Here is a 26,320-nt window from a genome sequence, read left to right on the forward strand (position 1 = left end):
CGCAGAGCAACTAGGCCCGTGAGCCACAACTACTGAGCCTGCGCGTCTGGAGCCTGTGCTCCGCAACAAGAGAGGCCACGATAGTGAGAGGCCCGCGCACCGCGATGAAGAGTGTCCCCCGCTTGCCGCAACTAGAGAAAGCCCTTGCACAGAAACGAAGACCCAACACAGCCAAAAACAAATTAATTAATTAATTAATTAATTTAAAAAAAAAAAAGACTTTGCCTTCCAATGCAGGGGGTGCGGGTTCAATCCCTGGTCGGAGAACTAAGATCCCACATGCCTCACGGCCAAAAAACCACAACATAAAACAGAAGCAATATTGTAACAAATTCCATAAAGACTTTAAAAATGGTCCCCATCAAAAAAAATCTTTAAAAAAAGAAGAATAAAAAAATGTTGTTATATAATATTGGCTACATTCCTTGTGCCGTACAATATATCCTTGTAGCTTATTTATTTTATACATAGTAGTTTGTGCCTCTTAATCCCCTACCCCTATCTTGTCCCTCCCTCCTATCATTTGTATTTTAATACTACATTTATTTCTCATTTTATAAAAATACTAAGTAATAAGAATTATTTATAAAATTTATAGTAAATTACAATATAAACATTATAAAATGATGTAAAAAGAAAGGATTATTTAACAAATTGTTTTTTGAATCACTAAATAACACTACGAAAAAAATTAATTTGCATCAGTTCTCATACCATACAACAAAATAAACTTCAGATGTAAAGGTTAAACTTTTAAAAAATCAACTATAGATCACTCTTAGAAGATAGATTAGGCAGTAGAAGAAATTGCAAAGGAAATGAGAAGCAACTATAAAAATATTTTGTTCAAAACATAATAAAATTAAAAGAAAAATGCTTTTGTAAAAAGCCTCTTCGTATGTATCAAAGAAATAGAAAGCTCCTTTGAGCTTATGAGAACTGCAAGACCCTAATAAATAAATGGACAAGGGATAAATTTGATAATTCATACAAAGAAGATGTGTTAAACAAATGTGGAGAAAATATCCTATATCACTGGCAATTAAAGTAGTGCAAACTTATAAAACACTATTTTATACCTAATTGAATTAGCACCAAAAAATAATCGGCAACATTCATTGCTGGCAAAGTTGTAGTAAAAGAGACTTGCTCATACTTTGCTATTGTCAGCAAAAACTAGAAAAATCCTTTTGGATAGCAACTTGGAATGTATACCAAGAACCAGGAAACTATACTCTTTAATCTCAGGATTGAACGTGAGGAAGTAATATAAAGAAAGAAAAAAGTATCAAATTTAACTTAGCAAACAAAACAATGGAAACACAAGTACAAAAAAAGGTAAGAGGGTACAGTAAGTAACTATTAAGCTTATAATAAAGACTGTAAATACATGGGGAATACATAATATATGAAAAAAGTAGAAAAAATTATACATACATACAACTCTGACATAGCTGTATACATATAAACAAAGACTAAAAGAGAAGATGAAAACTGAATATGTGCTGGGATTTCAGATAAAATATGTGCTTTTCTGCTTTTTCTAGTATTTTCTAATGTTTTCTAGTACTTAACAGTAAATAAAGATTGCGTAAATAGGAAAAAAAGACAGCTAAAGAATAATTTTAGTAATTATGTATTAAAAATTAGGGTAACTTGGGCTTTTATAGAGTTATTTGGAGAAATATTGCCCAGTTATGTTCTTGCTCAGAATCCAGTGCTAGTACTTTATTCAGCCCCCAGAATGGTCAAAATGACACTGTGTTTAGTTCTTCACTGGACCCCTAATGAGTAAAACTAAGTATGCCATCAATACCTGTGTCCTATGTGTGCCACATGAATAAGCCTATAGGGATGAAAGTCATTAGACGCTGTAAAGATACTAAAAGCAGTCGTCTGTAACTTACTGTTTCCACCCAAATTTGTTTCTTTGGTGATTTCATATTTGTGAGCTATTTGTATTGTAGAGAGATTTGTTTTTGTATAGCATCTATTCAATTTCAGTAGAGCAGAAACCTTTAATACTGCTCATACCAGAAGAATGGGACAAGTGCCCATGCTATTAATCACCCTCACTATAATTTTTTCTGCTCTATGCATTTATATTTTGAAGGTCATGTTTTAACCTTTGTAATGAGAAACCACATTTTATTAAGCATCTACGGAATTTCTTTTCTGTTAAAGAAAATTAGAAAAGAGGGAAATGTAGTTCCCTTCTACTCTTTCTGCTCTTGCTTCATTGACATAGTAGTGAGTTGATTTGCTTTCAAGACCAGAATATCTTCAAAGCTGATTCAACACTACTTTGTTCAGTGTTCTGCAAACAGTGGCGTTTAAGTGATTGGTGATCTGACAAGAATCTCTCATAACCTTTAGCATTGTCATCATCTTCTCCTCACTCCGTGGGGCTCTTAGCTCTTTGATGTTCACTTCTGACCAGTGCAGTGATAATGCACTGGCAAACAGGATAATCAATGGATTATAGTCTTCTTTTTAAGTTGCATGAGATTAAAGCACATATTGATTGAATCTTTGATCTATTTTAAATAGCATTTTATTCATTTTAAATGTAATATAGGCTGAAACTAACACAATATTGTAAATCAACTATACTTCAATTAAAAATAAAAATAAAAGTAATATAGGCTTATGGTTTAAAATTTTTAATACAAAAAAGGATAAATGACATAACATGAATAATCAATAATGCCACCACTTAGAAATGACCCCTGTTACATTTTTGGTGCAAAAAGAAATTAAACTTTAAGAAAAACAGAAACTTGAAAATACTGCATCTATATGAATAAATATATCATGACTAATGGCCCTCTCTCTCAAATACTTCATGAGAGGTAATGTGGTATAGTAGAGAAAACACAGTCCCTGGACTCAAGCCAGTTCTGGAGTCCTGGGCCCTGTTTTGCCACTTACCAATTATGTGACCTTGATTAAGTTACTTAAGGCATGGTTACCCTATGGCTTAGTTTTCTCATTTTTAAATAACCATAATAAGGCCAGACTTATAGGATTGTTGTAAGAATTAAACACATGACAGATCTAAAGCACTATGCTAGTGTCTGGCGTATAGTAAGTACTAAATAAAAGGTAAATACTAATTTAATTATTATACATCATTAGATCTTTAAGAGAGTATCACTGAAAATTCATTCAGCAAGGATTAATTGAGAGCCTGCACTAGAAATTCAAAGAGGAATAAAGCAACACTTATAATGGGTGATGGGGTAGGGATGGTGATGTAGAGACAGATAGGTGAATTGACTGAACATGCAAGCTTCCAGTGAGGAGGTGGGGCTGTGGGAGTGTCAGGATGTGTTTTGTTCAGAGGTGATTATATTGGAGGAGATCTCTGATCTGCTGAATTCCACTGGTTAAAAATTGATACAGACTAACACATGTGAATATCTTATCTATGGTATCAAGACCCATAGAAAGGTTATATCTTTTGGAGAGTTTACCGGGTGAGAGGCAAAGGATAGAGGTCATTTTGGGTGATGGTGAAGCTGGTCCCTTCAGACTGGCCTTGTAGAATGGCCCCTGAGCATTCTACAAGGGGCCATTGAGATCCCTTTAAGCTTGTTTCTCACCTGTGTGCCTAGATACCTGGGAAGTGCCCTTTGAGGAGATCTCAGAGCTGCAGTGGCTGGGCAGTGGAGCCCAGGGAGCTGTCTTCCTGGGCAAGTTCCGAGCGGAGGAGGTGGCCATCAAGAAAGTGAGAGAACAGAATGAGACGGATATCAAGCACCTGAGGAAGTTGAAGCACCCTAACATCATCGCTTTCAAGTAGGTCAAGGCTTTTTTTTTTTAAAAGAAATAGAGAGATTTTCTTTCCCCCAGTATATACATTTAAGTTCCTGCTTTGAAAGACATGTTAAGAACACTCTACAGGGCTTCCCTGGTGGCGCAGTGGTTGAGAGTCTGCCTGCGGATGCGGGGGACACGGGTTCGAACCCTGGTCTGGGAGGATCCCACATGCCGCGGAGCGACTGGGCCCGTGAGCCACGGCTGCTGGGCCTGCGCGTCTGGAGCCTGTGCTCCGCAACTAGAGAGGCCGCGATAGTGAGAGGCCCGCGCACCGCGGTGAGGGGTGGCCCCCGCTTGCCGCAACTAGAGAAAGCCCTAGCACAGAAACGAAAACCCAACATAGCAACCAATCAATCAATTAAATAAATAAATCTTTAAAAAAAAAAAAAAAAAAAAAAAAGAACACTCTACAGACTTAGCACTGTGCTAGATGCTTTGGGAGGGTACCAAAGAACTATTACATTAGAATCATGTCTTTAAGGATTTTACAGTCTAATAGTTCTTTTTGCCAGAGCACACACTTCTTGGAAGGGATGTATGTGGGACAGAGAGGGAGAAAATGGATTCCTGCCAAGCAGTCAGATCTGCTGAATCAGTGTCATTATCAGTAGGATAACAGAGGCTACTTCAAGATAACCTGAACATCCTAAAATTCAGTTAAGAAAAAAACAAAGCTAACATCTGAAGTGATCAGAGAACAATTAGTTCCTTGTAAATAGAGATGTATTTTCTTACTAGTTTCCATTAGTGTCCGTTCTTAAATATTAACTTGTAATAGCAGGTACCTTCAGAGTATTTCTCCCTGCCTCAGGTTTTGCCAGATCCGTTTTCAAGGAATGCCAAACACTCAGCTTTCTAAGTCTAATAATAGTAGAATTAGTGATGATAGTAAGTTAAATGCTATATTTATTTCACAAAGTGGTTGTTTTCAAGAGTATGTGAACGTATCTTTCTAGTTTAGTCCCTTATTTTCATAATATTGACAGGGATCCCTAGAAAAATGGAAAGATTCAGAGGTAAATTTGTAGAAGGCACCAAACTTGGCAGTTCTGAGCTCTGAATATGTATAATCTCTTCTGCCTGTACTTTTCCCTCGAGTTCCTTCTCTTACCAGCCTTGAAATTTTGCCCTAGGCTTGAACAAATGAATAATGAGTGGCTTAAGAGGAAGAAAGGTGAAGAACAGGAAAGAAAGCCTTTAGGAAGGAAGAAAGATTAGAAATTAGAGCTTCTTGGTATATTTTTATATAATACATATTGAATTTATTTATATTTCAATTCTGGAAAATAGTATGACCAATAAGCCTATAGCTAAAAGTAGAATAACTTACAAATTCCCCTCTCCTAACCTAGGAGGGGCTTCCTCCAGCCCCCAAGAGGAATCCTTTCCTCACTAAAACTCTGATTATAAAGCTAAACATGTCATGCAATGATTTCTAATTGGAAATATATCCCCAAAGTAAGGAATAGAAATCATGGGTACAAGTTTTGTAGAATGGGTTTAAATGTGTATTGAGGTTGAGTTTTGATTCCCAAACAAGACCCCTTACGGAAAGGGAAAGAAGTATGAAAAGAAGAGAAGCATTCAACTGGGATACTAAGTGAAGTCCTTGGATTCATTTCCTTGTGGAAGGAACATCCCTGCAGAGGACATGGGAGAGAACTTCAGTTGCTGTAGTGATTCTATTATTGGTTGCCCTAGGAGGGCCAGGAGGATGTGAAACTAAAACAAAATGCTATCGAGACCAATTACAATCCTTCCCAAGATGATAAGTTTCTCAAGGCAATAGGAGGATTATTTTTAAGCAGACAAGTCTGTCAGAGGCTCACTTCTTTCATTCATTTTACTTCACTGAGCGGATCATCATTACAGTATGGTTACCCTCGTAAATGGAAGGAAGAGCCTTTTATTTAACTAAACTTTAAGCTTAAATCACTGGTATGCTAGGTTTGAGACGCTGAATCTTCTATAGATGAGCATGGCTTTTTGGCCTCCCGAAGTGAACTAGGCTATGAGTCTCAGGTAAGAGGGCTTTCTAGCAGGATGTCGTGGGTTACTGAAGGTAGAAATGTGTCCTCAGAGGATGAGTGCAAGAAGCTTGATTTTTCCTTCCTTTCTTTTGTTTCTTCCTTTTTCCTCTGAGTCTTTTCCCCGCTTTACCCTCTGACCCTCCTACCTGCATATACAGTTTTCAGCATTATGGATAAGTATTGCTCTGTTGGTGTCCAACTCTTTGGGCTGAAGATGCTTGAATTGTCTTTACCTCTACATGGAAAACAATAGTGAGACTGTGTCCCTGGCCCATTACACCATGCTCTTGAGGCATTGTGCAGTGTTATGTTTGCAGCCATCTGTGCCATGTGTTGCTTGGCCAATGAATCATTCAGAACCGTCTGGAAGATATGAGGGCATGATTAGATTTTTAGTACATCTCTCTGGATACTGATTTCTGTGCTTTCAGCTTCTTTTGAAGTTAGTAAGAACCATGTACAGAAGGGAAGTGCAAGAAAGGAATACTATATTCTCTTTTTCTTCCAATTTTTAAGCAATCTTTTAAGAAAACCCAACCTGCCTGTTCCTAATGGAATTGAGTGCCAAAGGGAAGAAAAGGTAGCAATTAGAAGTGATTATAGAGGTGTTATTTATAGCTACTAAGATGTCTTGTCATAGTACAGGGCTGATGGAATGATTGCTTCTCATTTGTCAGTCAAGAAAGATGAAAAGTGTATAACATATCGCTGTTAGGCCCTTTATGTCAATGTTTGTCTGACAAGTTAAAACATTCTTGAGTAAGATGCTGAGTAGTTTCAAACAAATATTTGTTTTGATATTCTTAAGCACATTACATTATTTCTGCCCTTATTCATTATTTCTCTGTAGTAAAAATTAAATTGTCTGTTGCTGTATACTTGCGCTCCACTGAGGTTTCCTGAAAGTCAAGTAACAGAAACTTAAAAAAATTTTTTCTTTAAAAATCAAGATGAGAATTCTGGGGAGCTTAGAAAATGATAGGAGAGTAATAGAAATAGCTTTGTGGCATTTGACAGGTACATCAGGGCAGGGAAAATAAAAACTAATTATACTTATTCATAATCTGCCATTGTTATAAGACTTTCACATGATCACAAGCCACAACCTCTAAATTCTTTCAGCACTTACGGCAGCCTAAGAGATAGGACATGAATTGGTAGCTGGCTGAGGACTTTAGCTGGGAGTCTTGTAGGTGGAATAATGATATTCTTTTGGAGGAAAGCATACGTATCATTAAGAAATAAGACACAGAGAATTGCTCATGGTAATTTTTCTTCTCTTTTCTGATTCTCAGAACAAAACTGTGAAGTAGAGCTAATATGATTTTCCCACTTTTATAGGATAACAGTATTAATATAGGAATCCCCAATATGCTTGTTTATACAAACTTTTAAAAGCTGGAAGGGAGGCAGTGTAGCGTAGTAAGTGGAAAGAGCATGGGCTTTGAAGTAGACAGACTGGATTCGAATCCCAGCTCTGTCATGTATTAGTTGTATGATCTAGGACAAGTCAGTTTTCCTCGCTGAGCTTTACCTGTAGAAATGGAAAAGATAGTATCTATCGTACAATGGTTTGGGGCAGATTAAATAAGACAATTAACTAACATGTAAACATGCCTGACAAATAGAGGATGTTCTTTCATGTTAGTACCCTTCCTCCTACCCCTTGCCTCTGTACTTGTTTGTGCAAAGGCTTTATCAGCAAAGAACGTTCAGGTGAAGTTAAAAAATACTTGTCAAGGACTTGCTGTGAACTTCTAAGCTATGTGGTAGAAAGAAAAGAACTTGAAGACCATTTCCTTTAAGGAACCGATAATCTGTACAGGCAGAGAAAAATTGCATATAAAAAACAAATATGTAGCATAGGAAATTAGAGAAGAGAAAGATTTTTTTTTTAGACTGGAATAATCAGGAAAGCCTTCATAGAAGATGTAGGAATTGATGAAAATAGAGGCTGCATAGGTGTATAATACATTGTGTAACATTATTTTTGTTCTAAACAGAAATGTTTTTCAGCTACTCTATAACATAGAAAATTGATTCTTTTGGTCCTCAGTCTAGTTATCTTAAATTTGAGTAATTTGAAATTCAACAAATAGTAAAAATAGCAATATTTTATTTGAATTCTCTCTGTACACTATATATAAAACTTTACATTTAATTTTTAAAGGAAGATATTTAAATTATTCTTAACAGTCTAAAATATCCAGCCTACACAAGTCTCAGGGAAAGGTGCTCTTTGTCCTAAAATGGAATGGTCCCACAGAAAAAGCACCGATATAGCATAGCATATAGATATCTAAAGTGAACAAAACAAACTAAAATTGTCTATGTGCATAACAAAGAAACATGTAGACTAGAGGGACTTAAATGGTAATTTAAGAATCAGGAAAGATTATATGCATTTTTTAAATAATTTGGACAGAGAACTGGTCTTAATTATTAAATTTATTAAATATTCTTAAAATATAAATATGTATACATATATGTTTATATGTATGTGTGTACTCATGTACATGTCTGTGTTTTCTTGAAAGGGGTGTTTGTACTCAGGCCCCATGTTACTGTATCATCATGGAATACTGTGCCCATGGACAACTTTATGAGGTTTTGCGAGCTGGCAGGAAGATCACACCTCGATTGCTAGTAGATTGGTCCACAGGAATTGCAAGTGGAATGAATTATTTACACCTCCATAAAATTATTCATCGTGATCTCAAATCACCTAAGTGAGTTCTGGAGCTAATTTTTCAGCCATTTTGTTTTATTGTTTTGAAATATGGAATTTTATCAACCATAGTTGAAGCTTTTGGACATCATATTTTCAGTTCAGTTTAAATTAGCACAGTGGATAACTCTATTTGCATGTTTGGGGGATTACTGTTAACCTACTTACCTATATGGCAGATATGTCCAGGCACCTGACAGTAGTTTTCCCTTTTTGTTGCCTTTTAATTGTACAACTATGAAACAAAATATATTATTAACTAAAGTATTCACTTTCCATCATCTCAGATAATTAATGCCAGACTTTCCCACTGGAAGGCTTGACTTGTTGTTTTCCTAGTGTGTTCCCCCCAGAAAACCAATTTTTTAAAAACTGAGTTTCAGAAATATATACAACAGGATAAAAATGGATAAGAAACAGAGGCAAAGAGAAAATAAAAACATTAACTAAATCTTGTTCACAAAATGTATGCCATAAGATTCTGTACAGTTGTTAGAGGTGGCTTATGGATTTGGCTTTGAGCTTCCTAGAGTCTAAGCAAAGAAGGAAACAAGTAGTAATGAGGTTCACAGTGTCCATTAAATAATATAAATTGGTTATTTAAGAGAAGCAGAGCTGTTCCTAGTAACCTGTTTTCAAAGTGTTTCTTCGGCTACCAATAACCACTTCAAGAGGAATGTTTATTCAGTTCCCCAAAATGCATGAAGGAAGGAAAGGAATTGATTAAATGGTATATTTCAGTGTAGCTCCTATTTTTAAACATTATTTTCATTATTTCCCACCACATTTTTGTTTAGAGAAGCAGAGAAGAATTAATCTTTTTCCAAAAACATATTTGCATAGTACTTTCATGGTTTATAACATTTTAAAATATCCATGATCATATCTGCTTTGATCTTAGCAAAAATGTATGGAATAGATGTAACAAATATCATGCTATCATTTTATGTAAGAAAATCTAGAACTCAGAGCCCAAAGTCATGGAGCTAGGACCTGAACCCAGAACTTAGACCACAGACCACTGCATTCTCCCTCATCATGTGAAGATGAGGGATTCACAATTAACCCTGCCTCTTCTCCATGGAAGATACAAATCTGTCCTTGATTATCAACTTCAAAGCAGATCCTATTTATCACCATAGTTCTCAACAATGTTTATTATAGTCGTTAGCTCACTGAACAACCTTCTCCTTGCTTTACTTGCAAATAAACTTTATTATAGTGTTCATTCCTTCTGTTCACATTTTTCACACAATCTGTTGCTTTTGTCATCCACTGCATACACATGGGGTACACAAAATACTTGCTGAAGACTTCTTTGAATGGCCTCCTTCTTAACCACCTTGTTCTCCTTAAGAATTAATTTTAGGAAATTCCCTGGCAGTCCAGTGGCTGCCCAGGTTCAATCCCTGGTCAGGGAGCTAAGATCCTGCAAGCCAGGCAGAGTGGCCAAAAAAAAAAAAAGAATTAATTTTAGAGGAAGAATTCAGGAAATTTTAGGATATGTAAATCACATGCTACTCTCTTTACCTCTTGTCATTTAAAAATTAGAGCAGGCACTTCCTTGGTGGTCCAGTGGTAAAGAATCCGCCTTACAATGCAAGGGACGCGGGTTCGATCCCTGGTCAGGGAACTAAGATCCCACACGCCACAGGGCAACTAAGCCCGCGCTCCACAACTACTGAGCTCGTGCACCTCAACTAGAGAGCCTGCGTGCCACAAACTAGAGCCCACATGCCCTGGAGCCTGTGCGCCACAGCTAGAGAGAGAAAATCCAGACTCCACAACTAGAGAGAAGCCCACGCGCCGCAACGGAAGATCCCACATGCCTCAATGAAGATCCAAGTGCTGCAACTAAGACCTGATGCAGCCTAAAATAAATTAATAAAATAAATAATAAAATACATCTTTTTTAAAAATAAAATAAAAAAATTAAAATTAGAGCAATAAGTTTGTTACCCAGTAAGTCTTTCCCTCTGCTATCAGTACCATCCCGAACCTCCAGCAGCCTTGGCCTCTTTGGGTTCCAAGCTGACATTGAGAAGACAAAGGTCAATCTGCTGTAAAGAGAGATTTCATTACCTACATTAAATCTTTAGGCTGTGTGACCCCAACTTTGTCTCAGAAGACTTCACAAAAGTCCCAACGTTGTATCTTCTCTAGTCTCCTCCCATGTCTATTCCCTCTTGTCATACTAACAGGTCCCATAATGAGCAGAACAAAAGAGGCAGAAGAGGAAGCTTCTAGTGTTTTTCTTACTAGGTACTTATCACCTTTTTTTATTTTCAGCATATATGATACCATCAATTCTCCAGTTATCTCAGATATCCCATGATATTTTAATCCTTATGCATTTTCACCAAGACTAACATGATTAAATCAAAATTCCTAAATTATGTAAATTTTATATGTCACATACAAAACCAGGGTTAAGATATGGATGAAGGTATTCTAAAGCAATCATAAGCAATGAACTGTTTGGTAGAGAGCCATCTGACATTGGCGGGGAGGGGGGCAAATGTCAAGTTTCTGGTTCACATAGAGGAGGAAGGAGATAGATTGAGAAGTTTTCTGTTTTCTAGCTGCCTCGATTCTGATACTGTTTGAGTATGAAGACTTCTTGTTAAAATTAAGTCTCTATATCATTAAGCCTCTGAAGCCCTAACTCATTAACATTCTGAAGTTCTAAACAGGTTATTTCAAGTGAATTCAGTCTAGTGTGTGTGGATGCTAATTCTCTGGATTTGACTGGCACTAGATTTTATTCACTTTAAGGCTAGCAAAAGCAGTTTGCCCCAAGTCACAACCCAGATCACTACTGTAACAAGTATAACATGACTGTGTGGAATCTACCTAAGCTTAAATTTATTCCTGCTTTTCCTTATCAACATTAATGGAATCCCAGCATACTTATTAGCCTTTTATAATAATGAATCCCTTGTGTCATGGTCCCATGCATGATTTTAGTTGGCCATAATTTAAACAGTGTTTTAAAAGAAGTGTTTTTCCTGTTGAGTTGTCTGAGACCAGCAAGGATGAAAGCCAATGTTTACTGAGATGGGTGCTTTACATATATTACCTCATTTAGTTCAAATGAAAATTCTATGAGACCATTATTACAGACCCATAATCCCTTATCCAAAGCTCTTGGAGTCAGATGATTTCAGAAATGTAACATAGGGCATTACCTTACACCCCCAGCGATGTCCGGGGCCACATCCTATGATCAGCCACATTCATAACTCTGCAGCAAAACCTTTGACAGTCGCATAAAGTGGGATAAATTGAGTTTGCTTTATATATATGAAAAAATATTTATAAAGAATTTTTGGAGATTTTTGAATTGTGGATAAGATACTGTGACCTGAATTGTCTCCATCTTACAGATGAGAAAACTGGCTTAGAAGAATTAAGTAATTGGCAAAGGTCACACAGTTAGCAGTGGTGGAGGCAGGATAAAACCAGATGTAGAAAGCCCACTATGCTATGCTACCTCACAAGTATGAATGATGCTGTTTGTGGTGTGTAGCTAATGCCCCAGTAGTACTGGAACTCGAGAGCTGAATTCTGCAAGGTAGGAGGCAGCAAACAAAATCTTCAGTTGCCAGTTAGTCGTGATTTTCATTAATACTAACGATCTGGATGTGTTCTTTATTTCTTTTTAAAGTGTTTTAGTGACTCACACAGATGCAGTAAAAATTTCAGATTTTGGTACATCTAAGGAACTTAGTGATAAAAGTACCAAGATGTCCTTCGCTGGCACAGTAGCATGGATGGCGCCAGAGGTGATACGGAATGAACCTGTCTCTGAAAAAGTCGATATATGGTGAGTGGTGCCATCTGTGCCAACCAGAAAGCCTGTTCCCACTTTCACCCTGTTAGCGCTTTCCTCTTTCAACACGTCTACTTTCCCAAAATATTCTTTAGTATTACTCACTTCTGGTTGATTTCAGTCTCATATAATCTGAGGTACTACCCAGCATGATCATCACACCTGGTAAGAAGGATTGGGGGAGAAGGAATTAGGGTGAATATCCATTCAGTAAGTCATCAGTTTGGGGGACTCCCAGAGAATATGCTGAACTTTCTGGAAAACTAAAAGTTCACTTCATATAGCCATTTAGTATAAAAGTCTTTCTGAAATATACTATATAATTTTCACCTTCTTGAATAAAATATGTTAAACAAAGTTTACCTATTCTTGGTGACTCAGACCATCATTGGGTATATCAGTGATGTACTTTGCTGTGATACAGTTATATGATTTAGACCTATTTGAGGTGTATGGGGCTGTTTGCCCTTTTATTAAACAGCCCTGATGGGCTATACTTTTTTTGGGAGGGGGTTAATCTTTATTAACTTTTCCTCTGAGGTTACAAATCTCTGCTATTAATAGTATATTTCCCTTGGGACTTCCCTGGTGGTCCAGTGGTTAGGACTCCACGCTTCCACTACGGGGGTCATGGGTTCAATCCCTGGTCAGGGAACTAAGATCCTGCATGCTGCGTGGCCTGGCAGAAAAAAAAACAAATCAAAAACAAAAACACCGGTATATTTCCCTATAGTTGCTTTTCTTCCATTCTTAAAATTGGCTACTAGTAACTTTTAGACTTAAAACCAAAAAAATAGCATATGTTAAAATTGCATGTAATTTTAGAGTAAATAAGAGTAAAGAGTAAATAAGATAAAGTAGAAATGTGGGATCATTTGTAATTTGGGTAATTATTACCAAAGTGTCCTCATTTGGGATTATACCAATTTATGTTCCCAAAAGAAATATGTAAGAGTGTTTTTTCAGTCTCAGCAATAAAATGTGTTAAACTTTGGGATTTTTTTGCCAACCATATAGGTAAAAAAACAGTGTCTTAGGTGCAGTTTTAATTTGCATTCCTCTTCTAATATTATAAATAAGGTTGTACATTTTTTCGTATATTTATGAACCATTTGTAATTTCTTATTTGTGAACTACTGTAATCCTTTACTAAGCTTTCTGATCTTTTATTCTTATCAACTTACAGGAGTATTTTATATATTAAGGAGATTATCTTTTTGTGTATATGAATTATAGGTACTTTTCACTTTTGTTGTTTTTCTTATGGTGGAGGTTTTTTTCTACATCAAGATTTTCTTTTAAGCAGTTTGATTTATCAATCTCTCCTGTTATGGCTTCTGGATTTCTTAATTAGAAAAGACTTCAACATTCTAAGATTCTTTTTTTTAATTTCCATGTGTTCTTTGATGATTTTTATGATTTCGTTTCTCACATTTAAATCTTTGATACATTTAGAATTTACCTTGATGTAAGATGAAGTGTAGATTTAATTTTTTCCCCAATTCTCCCAACAGCATTTATTGAATAATCAATTTTCCCCACTGGTGTGAGATGTCACTTCTCTCATATACTCAGTTCCTATATGTTTTGGGTCTATTTCTGGATTTCTATTCCATTCCAATATTCTGTCTGACTATTCATCACCAGTGTTAATTATTGAAGCCTTATAGTATGTCTTAATATCTGATAGTTGTTGGTTACCCCCTCATTAATTTTCTTTTTCAGAGTTTTCCTGGCTGTTTCTATTTTTCCTATAGCAATATTAGAATTTTAAAACTGGGTATATATTCGGTTGAAAATTAATAAATGAATAACTAAAATACAAGTCAGTCTTTCTGAAATGTCTTTTATACTTGTTCCCGGTGCTACTGTAGGTCTTTTGGAGTGGTGCTCTGGGAGCTTCTGACAGGAGAGATCCCGTACAAAGATGTAGACTCTTCAGCCATTATTTGGGGTGTTGGAAGCAATAGCCTACACCTTCCAGTTCCTTCCACTTGCCCTGATGGATTCAAAATCCTTATGAAGCAGACATGGTAAGAAATATGTTTCTCCCAATATTCTCTTTTACCTTCTTCCTCAAAACCATATTTAAAACTCTCTAAACTGTATTTAAAACTGCGAGGATGTCTCTAACGTGTATTTGGAGTGAATAACCTTACTTTGTGTAAAGTCTAGGAGACTTGGAATTTGAGAACTTTGGATTCAAATACTTGCTCTGCCCTTTTTTATCTGTGTAATTTTGGGTATGTCATCCAAGTATCAGTTTTCTCATCTGTAAAATGGGGATAACACCTACTCATAGAGTTGTTGTGTTATGATTAATTAAAAATTATAAATAAAGAATTTCGTGTGATATCTTAAAATAGTAGGCCTTAGTAAATGATAGCTATCATTACTTTACCAGTCCTAAGGGATAATTATTATAAAACAGATCCTAGAGATTTCCAGTTCATCATTAGAGGTATCTCATAATTACATTTTCCTTTTGCTCTTCAGTACATCAAAACTGCCTGAGACATAGCCACACATGGAGTCAAAAATATTTTTTATAAAGTAGAGTAAAATCTTTATCCTCCTGGACACAACTTCTCAAATGCACAAGCTATTTTTTTTTTTTTTTTAACTTTTAGGCAGAGTAAACCTCGCAATCGACCTTCTTTTCGGCAGACACTCATGCATTTAGACATCGCATCTGCGGATGTACTTGCCACCCCACAAGAAACTTACTTCAAGTCTCAGGTAAGTCTGGAAACTGTTCCAGGTGCTGCTAAACAGACAGGAAACTCTCAGTGAGAAGGAGTAAGGGTATTCTGATTCTGATAGCCATTATATAACTCTATTCATTGTGAAACAATAATGATGATACCTCACACATATGACATTTTTGGAGTTTTTTAAGCACTTAACATATATTATTCTCTTATTTGAAGATAGCATGTATTAAAATATCATCTTCCTAGTGGGTTCTGGTGAAGTTGTTGGAGAGAAAAGAGGAAAAGAGGATATGAAAACTGTATGTACATACATTTGAATTAGAATTACTGCTGACCTTCATGAAAATATTGCTTTCCTTAAAGTTAGAAAAGCTAAAGTACTGAGGAGGAAAGTTAAATTCCAGAGAGAGCCCGTTGATTGTTAGGCTTTTCGCTAACTTTAAGTGTGTCACCTAGTAGCACCAAATAAAATATAATTTAATGTATCTGTTAGCCTTTACTGCATTACTGTCCCAAAACTTATGGCTTAAAACAATAAGCTGTTGTTTAGCTCATGATTCTGTGGGTTTGTAATTTATGCTGGGCGGTTCTTCATTTGGCTTTGACTTGGGCTCACTCACGTGTCTGCAGTCAGTTGCCAGGTTGACTGGGAGGCTGGCTGGTTCCAGATGGTCTCATTCACAAGTCCGGCGATTAGCTGGCTATTAGCTAGAACACCTCTGTTCTCCTCCACGTGGCTTCTTATCCTTCAGCAGGCTAACTTGGGCTTGTTCACATGGTCTTCTCAGGGTACCAAATGCAGCAAGAGAGCAAGCCCCAGCGCACACGTGACTTTCCAGCCTGCGTGTGCATTGTGGCTGCTAATGTCTCATTGGCCAATGCAAGTCACGGGCTAATCCAGACTGAGAAATAGATTTCACCTCTTGACAAGAGAATCTGCCATCACATGTTGTAAGGCATGGGTGCATTACTGATAAATTTGTGACCATTAAATAAAAATGCTGTAAATGGCATAAGGATCAGTGGTCTAACCACTGTCAACATGGATAGGGAGTTGTGAGGGATCAGTATACGTGAGGTCCTTAGTTACCCCTACCAGACCCAGGCAATAGCAAAAGCAGTAAAATGGGATGAAACTATGGCTTTTGAAATAATTGTGATGATCTTAAATTATAGCTTTATGCTTATAGAGTTTTTTTTTTTAATTTCAATGATTCTTTTTTTTTTTTAATTTATTTATTTTATTTATGGCTGTGTTGGGTCTTCGTTTCTGTGTGAGGGCTTTCTCTAGTTGTGGCAAGTGGGGGCTACTCTTCATCGCGGTGCGCAGGCCTCTCACTGTCGCGGCCTCTCTTGTTGCGGAGCACAGGCTCCAGACGCGCAGGCTCAGTAATTGTGGCTTACGGGCCCAGTTGCTCCGCGGCATGTGGGATCTTCCCAGACCAGGGCTCGAACCCCTGTCCCCTGCATTGGCAGGCAGATTCTCAACCACTGCGCCACCAGGGAAGCCCTGCTTATAGAGTTTTAAATATAGTATTACCTAATTTCTTCTCATACAGAAGAAATTTCTTCTCACTTCCCAAAATGAATTTTTGCAAGATGAATTCCATCTCTGCGTTGACTTCCAGTATGATTTCAAAGATTCATTCTCAGAGAATTTCTTCTCAGAGAAGAAATATTATTACCAATTAGTGTCTCGGTCTACTCCTAATAGCCCCCAACACCAATGGGTGATGAGTTTACCTACCAGGAAAGTATGCACTGAAAGCAAACTGGACTGGGAGGGGCATCATCCCTGGGAGTTAAACAAGTCCTCCAATATGCTTTATTACCCGGCCCAGCCAGAGGCTTGGAGTACTTGCTTCTCTGATGTCTGATAAACAGAGATACTCCGCCCATCAGATATCGGGGAATATCTTAATTAAGGAACAAGGTTTTTGCAGTTTCTAAGGAATAATAAATCAGAGACCTTTCCTCTATTGCCTAAAGTTCTAGCACTCTATGACCCACAAACTTAGCTCTCCCCACACTGTGCCTTTGAATAGTTTGGCTTGCCCCGGTAGTTTTTTAGTGTTTCTGGGGGATTATTATATAAGCGAAGTGTTTGATTTTACAGAAAATAAGAGGATAACTTCATGACATTTCCTATGTTCTTTGATATGCATTCAGGTAAATTCCCTTAGAACTATTAAAACTATTACCTATCTATACAAATACATGTAGGTATTGGTTACTGGATTAGAAATCTTTCAAATATTTTCTTTTGTTAAGAAGAAGACTTAAGTCCTCTTGTGAAATGAAAGAGAATAATAGTGAGTACTCTCTAGGAAATTCTTCAGACTTTAAGATATGGTTACAATCACAGCGTTGCTTCCTTTACAAGAAAACTATACGTACCACAATTTTGAAAAGCAATTTTTGGTGAGAATACTAAGCCACAAGCCACGGAGAGTATAACTGTACATACTTGGAAGACATCAAATTCTAAACAGATTCTACTTGTGTGCTCCCAGAATGTCACTTCTGAAGCCAGTGCCACACTTTCTGAATACCCACCATATATATAAAACACTGTGTAGTACAACTAAGTCCCCACAGTTGGTATCCCTACCTGTGTAAATTCACTTTTATTAATCTATGCAGCATTAAGATTAAACTCAGAGAAGGTTCTCTGAGAGCAAGAGTATGAAAAGGAGAGGAAGGGGAAGAGAAGGAATGGAAAGGAAAAACAGTGCATTGGACATCTTTTAATATTCATAAATTCTACCACAGTTTTCTCCCAGCATAAAATTTTACCTCTCCTTAAATAGTTCAAAATACCCTTGCTAGTTCCTAGAATCTTTCGGGCATTTACAAGCTGATTTGTTTCTGGGTCTGAAATTCAGACCATCTCTGGCTGATGATAATAAAGTATTGGGTTGGCAAAAAAGTTCGTTTGGGTGTTTCCCGAATGAAAACCCATCTTACGGAAAAACCCAAACAAAATTTTTGGCCAACCCAATATTTATGAAGTAATGAGGGAGGTACTGGGAAAAGTAACAGATTTTGAGCCTAAACCCCTGTCCTGTGACCTTGGATAAGTCACTAAATTTCCCTAAACCTCAGCTTATTCATCTAAACAATGAGGATAACCATATCTTCCCTTCCTTGTGGAGTTTTGGTGAGGATCAAATAAGATAATAAACATGCAAGTGCATTATAAACTGTAAAGAACTGTTTGATTGTTATTATTATTCACCTCCCACAAAGCTATAAAAATTAAGCCTCCTTGGAGGTGTTACATTCTGGATACTTTTTCTTTCTTTTTTTAAGACCCATTTATCCTTGTTTTTATTATTAGAAATGGGAAAATGGTTATTTACTGGTTGCTAATTATAAAGATGATGGGTTGCTATTTGAGGAATGGGTATTTAATGTATGTGAGAAGCACTGGTCTTTGAACCTGGGGACCTGGATTCTGGTCACCATTACACCATTAATGTGGATGAGTAATTGGATGCCACTGGGCCTCTATTTTCCCACATATAAAATAGATGTAACAATGTCTGCCATATATCTCAGACATGTTATAAAAATCTAATAACTAAAGTCCTTGGTATTTGCTGCTACTATAGAAAGGAAAAAGTTACATAGGAAGCTAGAAACAAAATTACCTAGGACATCTCAAACTCTAATTGGGAATTTAAGATTGAGGGTTTTTTTAAGTCACATTATTCTGTGTAATCTACAAACATAAAATACATCCTTTTTACTTGTACAATTTGATGTGTTTTGGCAAATATATACACCACAAACAAGATACAGAACATTTTCATCATTCCAATTTTCTCCATGTCCTTTTGTATCCAGCCCTTCCTCCCAGCCCCAGTCCTTGCTAAAAAGATATCTGTCTTCTATTCCTATGGTTTTGTATTTTCCAGAATGTCATATAAATGGAATAATATGATATGTAGGCTTTTGTGCCTGTCTTCGTTCACTTAGCATAATGCATTTGAGATTTGTCTATGTTGTGGTACATATCAATAGTTCATTCCTTTTATTGCTGAGTATACGCCACTGTAGAGATTCTGGGTACTTTTTCTGATGAACTCCTGAGATGGATAAGATGGCAGCTAGGGAGCTCCATCCGCAATTAAATTCCTATTAATTGTGTTTTGACTTTATCCTCCCCCAATGGGCAAGAACTAGTTTTTTAGCACATAGTTTTGCTTTTCGATAGCACTTTTATACCTGCGGCCTCACCTCCTGCCTGCTGACAAAACCCTTTCCTCATCAGTCATCCATCAATGGTTACTAGCTGCTGGTTGCCACCTTCCCCCAGAACTGTCAGTCAGGAGTGCTGCCAAGAGCCCAGCTGACTCCTTCCTGAGAAAAAATGCTTCATCTGTTTCTCATCAACAGCACATGTATAAGGAAGCAGCATATATAGAACAGATGAACAAAGCAACCAATTTCAGTACAATATTAGATTCTGCCAAAGCTATTGCTTCATTCCTAGACAATAACCCATTTCTCCAAGTAGGTAATTATTGCTCTGGTATTCAATTACATTTGGTATGAGTCTTCAGAAAACATTTTAGCCTGGTCCCAGATCCCAGCTGCTAGGTGCGTCACGTGCCCTGCTTCTGAGCTCTTCCACAACCCTCTGTCTTTGCACCATTCTAGTTTCCTTTTGAGTGCCACCATGACCACCCAGAAATTCAGGGGCTGGGAGTTGAAGAGACAGATAGCTCATTATAGGGACAGACTATTCTACCTTAAGAGTAATTTCATCATGAGCAAGTAGGCGCTTAGGCACAGGCTGGGCACTTACGTGGGGAGACAGTAAAGAGGACTCGTGCCAATCAAGATTTGGACTTGACAACATCTAAGACCTTTCTGACTCAGAATCTATGTTTTCCCACTACTTAGCCCCTCAACATCCTGCTTCTCTATTCCTCAAGCTAGGCTGGAGCTGGCTCAACTTCTTTTTTTACTTTATAAAAATTGTGGTAAAATATATAAAAAATTTGCCATTTTAACCATTTTTAAATATACAGTTCAGTGGCATAAATTACATTCACAATGTTATAAAACTGTCACCATTATCTATTTTCAAAATTTCTCATTACCTCATTAAGCAATAACTTCCCATTCTGTCTTCCCCACAGCCCCTGGTAATCTCTGTTCTACTTTCTATCTCTATGAATTTGCCTATTCTAGATATTTCATGGAAGTAGAATCATACAATAGTTGTCTTTTTGTGTCAGGTTGGTTTCATTTAGCATGTTTTCAAGGTTTATCTATGTTGCAGCATATGTCACAACTTCATTCCTTTTTATGACTGAATAATATTCTACTGTATGGATATATCCTATTTTATTTATCCATTGATATATTAATTCAGCTTCATTTTGACACTTATATTATGAGAGAGAAGAGAAGCAAGGTTTGGGTACAAGAGCTTCAGTCTACTGATTGAATAACTGAAAGACTGGAGAAGACAAAAACCTTCTAGATGTTACAGCCTTTCCCAGGCCTTATCTGGGATATAAAGAGGATTCCATTCATGACAATAACCCAACTGTCACTGTATTTTTCCCTTACCTGCTTACACAGGACGTAAGTACCTTGTGAAGCACTCCGTACTCCCTCCCTCCACCCTACATGCAGTTTGGGGGAATCCCCAGTAACGAGTGGGGGGATCTCAAACAGCCTCATATTAATGTCTGCCCTACTTTCCAGTGACTCTGGCTGGAACGGCAGTCCTCCACCTAGCATCTGCTGGGTATTACTTTATTGGTTAGTACTGTTTTCTGCTGAAAGGCTGTAGTCCCCAGCTGGCATCCAATGGATGCTGCTGTATCCTTAAGGCACTGCCATCACCCACCAGGAGCTGCTGTTTTTTGCAGTTACTGAAGCTCTGGACTTCTCCATATTCCAAAGTTGCACATTGTTCTGTTTATGCAATGAATTGTTCCTTTCCCTGTTGAGTTACATTTTGTTAAAGGTCACAGAATAGTGCTGATTATGGCCCAAAATTTTACAGGTATTAGTGGAACAAATGGGAAATGCCTCTCCACTGCTATGTTGATGGTTTTGTTATAGGTCAAGATCACACCAGGATTCCTTCTTCCCTCATGTTTTCTTTCAGAGACTCCTTAATCTCTGTGCAAATTGGCTTCAGCCTGCCCACCTCCATTTCTTAGTTATGCCCAGAAATGTCTAAATTGCAGATTAAGTGCAAATTGGAACTCCTATTACATAAAGATTCTAAGTATAGTGATGGAACTCCAAAATTAACATCTACCTGTAACCCAGTACCTTTGGGGAAAACACATTATTAATCAGTACCTGGTGTTTTCCCACAGAGGGAACTTCTTTTGGGAAATCTACTTTTTTAATAAGTTTCAATCTTGAGAAGGTTTTCTTTAAGTTTCACATTCCCGTAAGCTAGGTGTCAGGAGGTTTATTTCCTCTAGAACTTAAAAAATCCGATCTGTGATATCTGATTCCTCACTGCCAGAGGGAGGTATTCCTTTTCCTGGTCCCTTCTTTAAGTGTTGGAGTAGAATCTACTGACATGTTTTTCACAAAAGAGGATGCTTTAAGGCCCACATTTGGCCCTCTCCCTTATCCTTCTTAGGTCCAACAACTCTTGATTTTCATCTTTGGCCTCTTAAAGCTCAAATGCTCTTCCTACTTCATGACTTTGATCTGATGGCTGAGAGAACAGCATTACCTGGGGCTCAGCCAAACCTGCATTTACTGCTTAGATACAGTCAAAGACTGTTACCAACCAATGGACAGTGCGTTCTAGATCTCGGCTCTTTGATGACGTTGTCTGTCAGGTTTGATGCGTGAAAGTCAACTGACTAACAGAAATCTCTCCCCAATGGTCAGTCAACGTATATATATGTGAAGATCTAATGTATTATAAACAGATAAGTAGGATGACCACTTTCTAAATAATTGCAATATAATTTCCTCTATAAAAATAAATGAAGGACTTCCCTGGCAGTCCAGTGGTTGAGACTTTGCCTTCCAGTGCAGGGGGTGTGGGTTCGATCCCTGGTTGGGGAGTAATATCCCACATGCCTCGCGGCCAAAAACCCAAAATGTAAAACAGAAGCAATATTGTAGCAAATTCAATAAAGACTTTTTTAAAAAATGAGAAACAGCAAATTTGGGGAGAAACTTCTGTAACTTCACAACTACTTAAGCATAATTTCTTCCATGATCTAGAGAGATCATTTTTAACATGAATCTAAAAGTAATAGAATAGCTCTAGAAGAAGATGATACAATTAGAAACATTTGGTTACATATCTAGCCTTCACTAGAAATTATTTTAGATAATCTCATTAGCTTCTTGGGATAGTAGTGTGTACATAATTTGAGGAAGCGTCTCCTTTAGCTGCTTTTCTAGAAATGGTCTGTAGACTATATTCCTGCAGAGATGTTCCTACCTCCTAAAATTTAGATAAAATTGGTCTGAAATTCCATGCCCTATGGAAAGTCCAATGCCCTTTTTAATACTTCTGTGAATTCCTGGGAGATTTATAATTTCATGGACACTTTGACTCTGTTTGCTTGGGCCCCCGTTCCTGCCATCTTTTGGTTGTTCCTTTATCTTTTTCCTGTCTTTGACCTAAGCATGAAGTTCAGCACCTTTCTTTGATTTAAAAAAACAAAACAAAACAAATAAAAACACTCATCCAAAGTCAAGGTGAATGTCAGAGACTTTACTAAAGGTTTAGGAAATTGGAAGAGGCTTACATTTTGAACAACTTAAATCACACGTTAGACATCCATCCCTCTCCTAAAATTTTTGTCGGACTACTAAAATGTTTGGCCATGCTCTTTCTCCTCCTCCTCCTTCTCTCTTTTTTCTTTTCTTTCCCCCACCCCCAAATTCCCATATAATTCCCCATATTTTTATCCCCATCTCCTGCTGTTCATGCCCCTTGGATCTTCTATTCCAAATGTTTTCTCAAGATATTTTCATAAACAAAGCCTAGGAGAAATTCTGGTCCAAATGTAAAGATGACCATATTGTCACTGACACATGCTTGTACCATATGGTTATCAGAGCTTTTCTTTCCAGCCAGGCTCTCTCAGCCACCATCCTGACTTAAAATTGAGCTCCTTTGTTCCAGAGATGATGGCTTGCGTGCCAGCTGTGATGCTTCTTATGGCTAGTACTGAAAGAAAATTAGAAAAGACAGCACTGAGTACTGGACTAAATACAGAAAATGGGGTGAGGAGTGGGGTGGGGTGTGCAGATACACTAGCATGAGATATTTTGCTATCAAATAACATTTATTGAACATCTATTCTATAAGGCTCTTTAGTAGAAGCATACAGGGGGGAAAATCTTGTACATGATCCTATGGTTATATCAGGGATTAAAACTCCTGGACTATTAACAAAATCTAATTTGTCCTTGCCTAGGCTGAATGGAGAGAAGAAGTAAAAAAACACTTTGAGAAGATCAAAAGTGAAGGAACTTGTATCCACCGATTAGACGAAGAACTGATTCGAAGGCGCAGAGAAGAGCTCAGGTCAGCTGATATCTCCTACTTCACCTCTTCTCATTCCCAGGTCTTCAGATATTAGCAGGAACCCTTGTTGTGAATCATTTCATTTTCTACACACCTTGCACTTCTGCTGGTTATTGTTACTCTCTTTAAAAGTTGGTCCTCCTTTATATCACTTTTTTATCGTCTCCCCCCACCTCTGTTATCCTCCTTTATTATATCTCTGCAACAAAGATTCCTGGAGCAATGCTATTTGTTTATTCAGCCGCTGTCCTAGGTAACATGAAAGGTCAGAAGTTTATAAGATGTAGTACCAGGCCTCAAGATGCTTATAATCTATCAAGGGATAGAACATATGTTCTCAGATAACCACTAGATTAGACAGGATCTGTAGTGTGGATAAGTATAAATGAGTGATGAGTGATCGTGCTTTAACTGCATATTTCCCTTAACATATATTATACTGTATTCTTATTAAGATATTGCCAATACTGCATAGACAAAGGCTGTAAATTATACATAAATTGCATTCAGTTTTATCTGTAGCCCTCCTGGCTATCCTCTATGGCTGGATATGACCCTTAACAATCAACTAAGTGGAAAACTTGGATTTCCCATCTCCCACTCACTCTTGTCTGAGTCTTTGCATCGGACAAGGGAGTCTTAAATTTAGAGGGCCCCTGGGCAAATGCTTTTGAGATAAACCATCCTGTTCTTGTTTCTTTAGAGCTGACCTTAGTTCTCCCTCACATTCATCAGCTTCACTGCTTCTGTGTTTTCTTTGATAGGCATGCTTTGGATATTCGTGAGCACTATGAGAGAAAACTTGAGCGGGCTAATAATTTATACATGGAATTGAGTGCCATCATGCTGCAGCTAGAAATGCGGGAGAAGGAGCTAATCAAGTATGTATCCAGACCACTGTGTCCTGACTGATTTGGGTCTGTCAATTGGCTGAAATGTACTACTCTTCCAGGTTGCTGCTACTCAGAACCGGCAGCTATTTTATTCGTCCGCCCAACATTCCTTAGGGCATGTGCCGGGCACAAGTCCCCGCCCCGGTGAGGCTTACAGTTGAGTGGAGTTGCCACAGAGCTGGTTCTAGGGGACTGTGCGCTTGACAAGCCTTTGCAACTTCAACCGCCGAATGGCTCAGGAAAGGGGTCCTCATTTCAAGAAGAGCTTGGTGTGGATGCATGGGAGCTTACTGCCCCCTGGGGAAGTAAGGCAGCTGCTGCAAGTGGTTCAGGGTATTCCTGAGAATGGTGAGAAGCCCTGGGGTCCTGACTAAAATAGCAGCTGCTGAAAATAAGTAGGACTTCAGCCACTGCCTTGTGTCTCATGAGGCATGTTGGGGACGGGAAGGTTGGCCTCCAAGTCCATCTGCGACCTGAAGAAAAAAATGAAGTCAGGTTAGTTTGAGTCATTATTATTGTTTCCTTTTTAACCTGAAGAGCCGCCTTGCTATTCTTCAGATAGCCTGTATCTGTTAAGTGTGGCCAGAATCTGTGGGTGGAGTTAACCTGTGAAAACATTCTGCCCATCTTTTCTGTCTGCGGTGACTGAGATGTAGCTTTTGCTTTCATTCTTCAGGCGTGAGCAAGCAGTGGAGAAGAAGTATCCTGGGACCTACAAACGACATCCTGTCCGTCCAATAATCCACCCTAATGCCATGGAGAAACTCATGAAGAGGAAAGGCGTGCCTCACAGACCCGGGATGCAGGCCAAGCGGTGAGCACCTGTACTGACCTGGTATTCAGATAAATGGGGAAACATGCCCCTAAAATACATGATCAGATGATGATGGGTGTGGCCACACGGTACCACATCGTCAGCGCACTTGCCTCTAGACATGGCCTAGGGAGGTGAGAGAGAGTGTGTCATGGACTCCAGGAATCTAGTTTTTACTGTCTGAGGCATTGATATTTATTACCTTAGCATGGAATAGTGAAAAGAGAAATGAACTGGGGGCCAAACAGACCTGGATTCAAATCCTGGCTCTGCCTATTAGAAGCTGTGTGATTTGGATCATGTCACTTGACCACTCTCAACCACATGGGTAGAACAGTGTAACTATAGCACGTGAGATTTCTTTTTCTTTTTTTGACCCCTAGTGCACAGAATTGAGTTCACCATAATTCTTGATTTATGCAACATTGGTCCATGCATGTCCCACTTTTATTTATTCATTTAGTTAGTTCTTTTTAATAATGTAATAAGTGCCTGTAAATCCACCACCAAAAACAAAAGCAGGCACTTTGATAATTACCTGTGTCTAACCATATAGTTCCCCTCATCCCACTCCTGTGTGGAACTTTCGTGAGGTTTAAATAAGACAACGTGTGAAATCACTTAGGAAATCATAGTTACTCAAAAAAAAAGGGGTTTTTTAATTGCTTTAAAAGATGCCCTTTCCCCTAATTATAACATATTTTCCTTATATTAGTTTAATTTTAGAATGCTCTTCCAGTCAGTTTTTATTACCAGACTCTGCTAGAGCCTCATTCCTCCCAAGGAATGGAGAGTTGACCCTATCCTAAATTAAAGCAAAAGAAGGAAATATCCCTTAACCTCTTAACCTTGGGTGTAGACCCAGCAGTGAGACTTGAGCTAAATGCAGTAAGAATAAAGACAGTGAGAAAATGCAAACCAAGCATGTATTTTAAGGCTTTCAGA

The 26,320-nt window shown here is 37.8% G+C and overlaps 1 protein-coding gene across 4 annotated transcripts in view; it reads left to right on the forward strand.

Annotated features, from left to right (window-relative positions):
- MAP3K13 (mitogen-activated protein kinase kinase kinase 13) overlaps positions 1-26,320 on the forward strand; it is a 171,393-nt gene that overhangs the window by 128,332 nt on the left and 16,741 nt on the right. For all 4 annotated transcript variants that reach the window (XR_005019679.1, XM_036850216.1, XM_036850219.1 and 1 more), the window contains 8 exons: positions 3,618-3,801; positions 8,390-8,581; positions 12,248-12,406; positions 14,287-14,445; positions 15,043-15,151; positions 23,559-23,668; positions 24,433-24,549; positions 25,238-25,375. Coding sequence is in view for 3 of the 4 variants with exons in the window: in XM_036850216.1 (XP_036706111.1) it covers positions 3,618-3,801; positions 8,390-8,581; positions 12,248-12,406; positions 14,287-14,445; positions 15,043-15,151; positions 23,559-23,668; positions 24,433-24,549; positions 25,238-25,375 (1,168 nt within the window). In the remaining variant the exon portion in view is untranslated. The remainder of the gene's footprint in view (positions 1-3,617; positions 3,802-8,389; positions 8,582-12,247; positions 12,407-14,286; positions 14,446-15,042; positions 15,152-23,558; positions 23,669-24,432; positions 24,550-25,237; positions 25,376-26,320) is intronic.

The sequence above is a fragment of the Balaenoptera musculus genome, chromosome 4 (assembly GCF_009873245.2).
Source record: "Balaenoptera musculus isolate JJ_BM4_2016_0621 chromosome 4, mBalMus1.pri.v3, whole genome shotgun sequence".
In the NCBI taxonomy this organism is placed as follows: domain Eukaryota; kingdom Metazoa; phylum Chordata; class Mammalia; order Artiodactyla; family Balaenopteridae; genus Balaenoptera; species Balaenoptera musculus.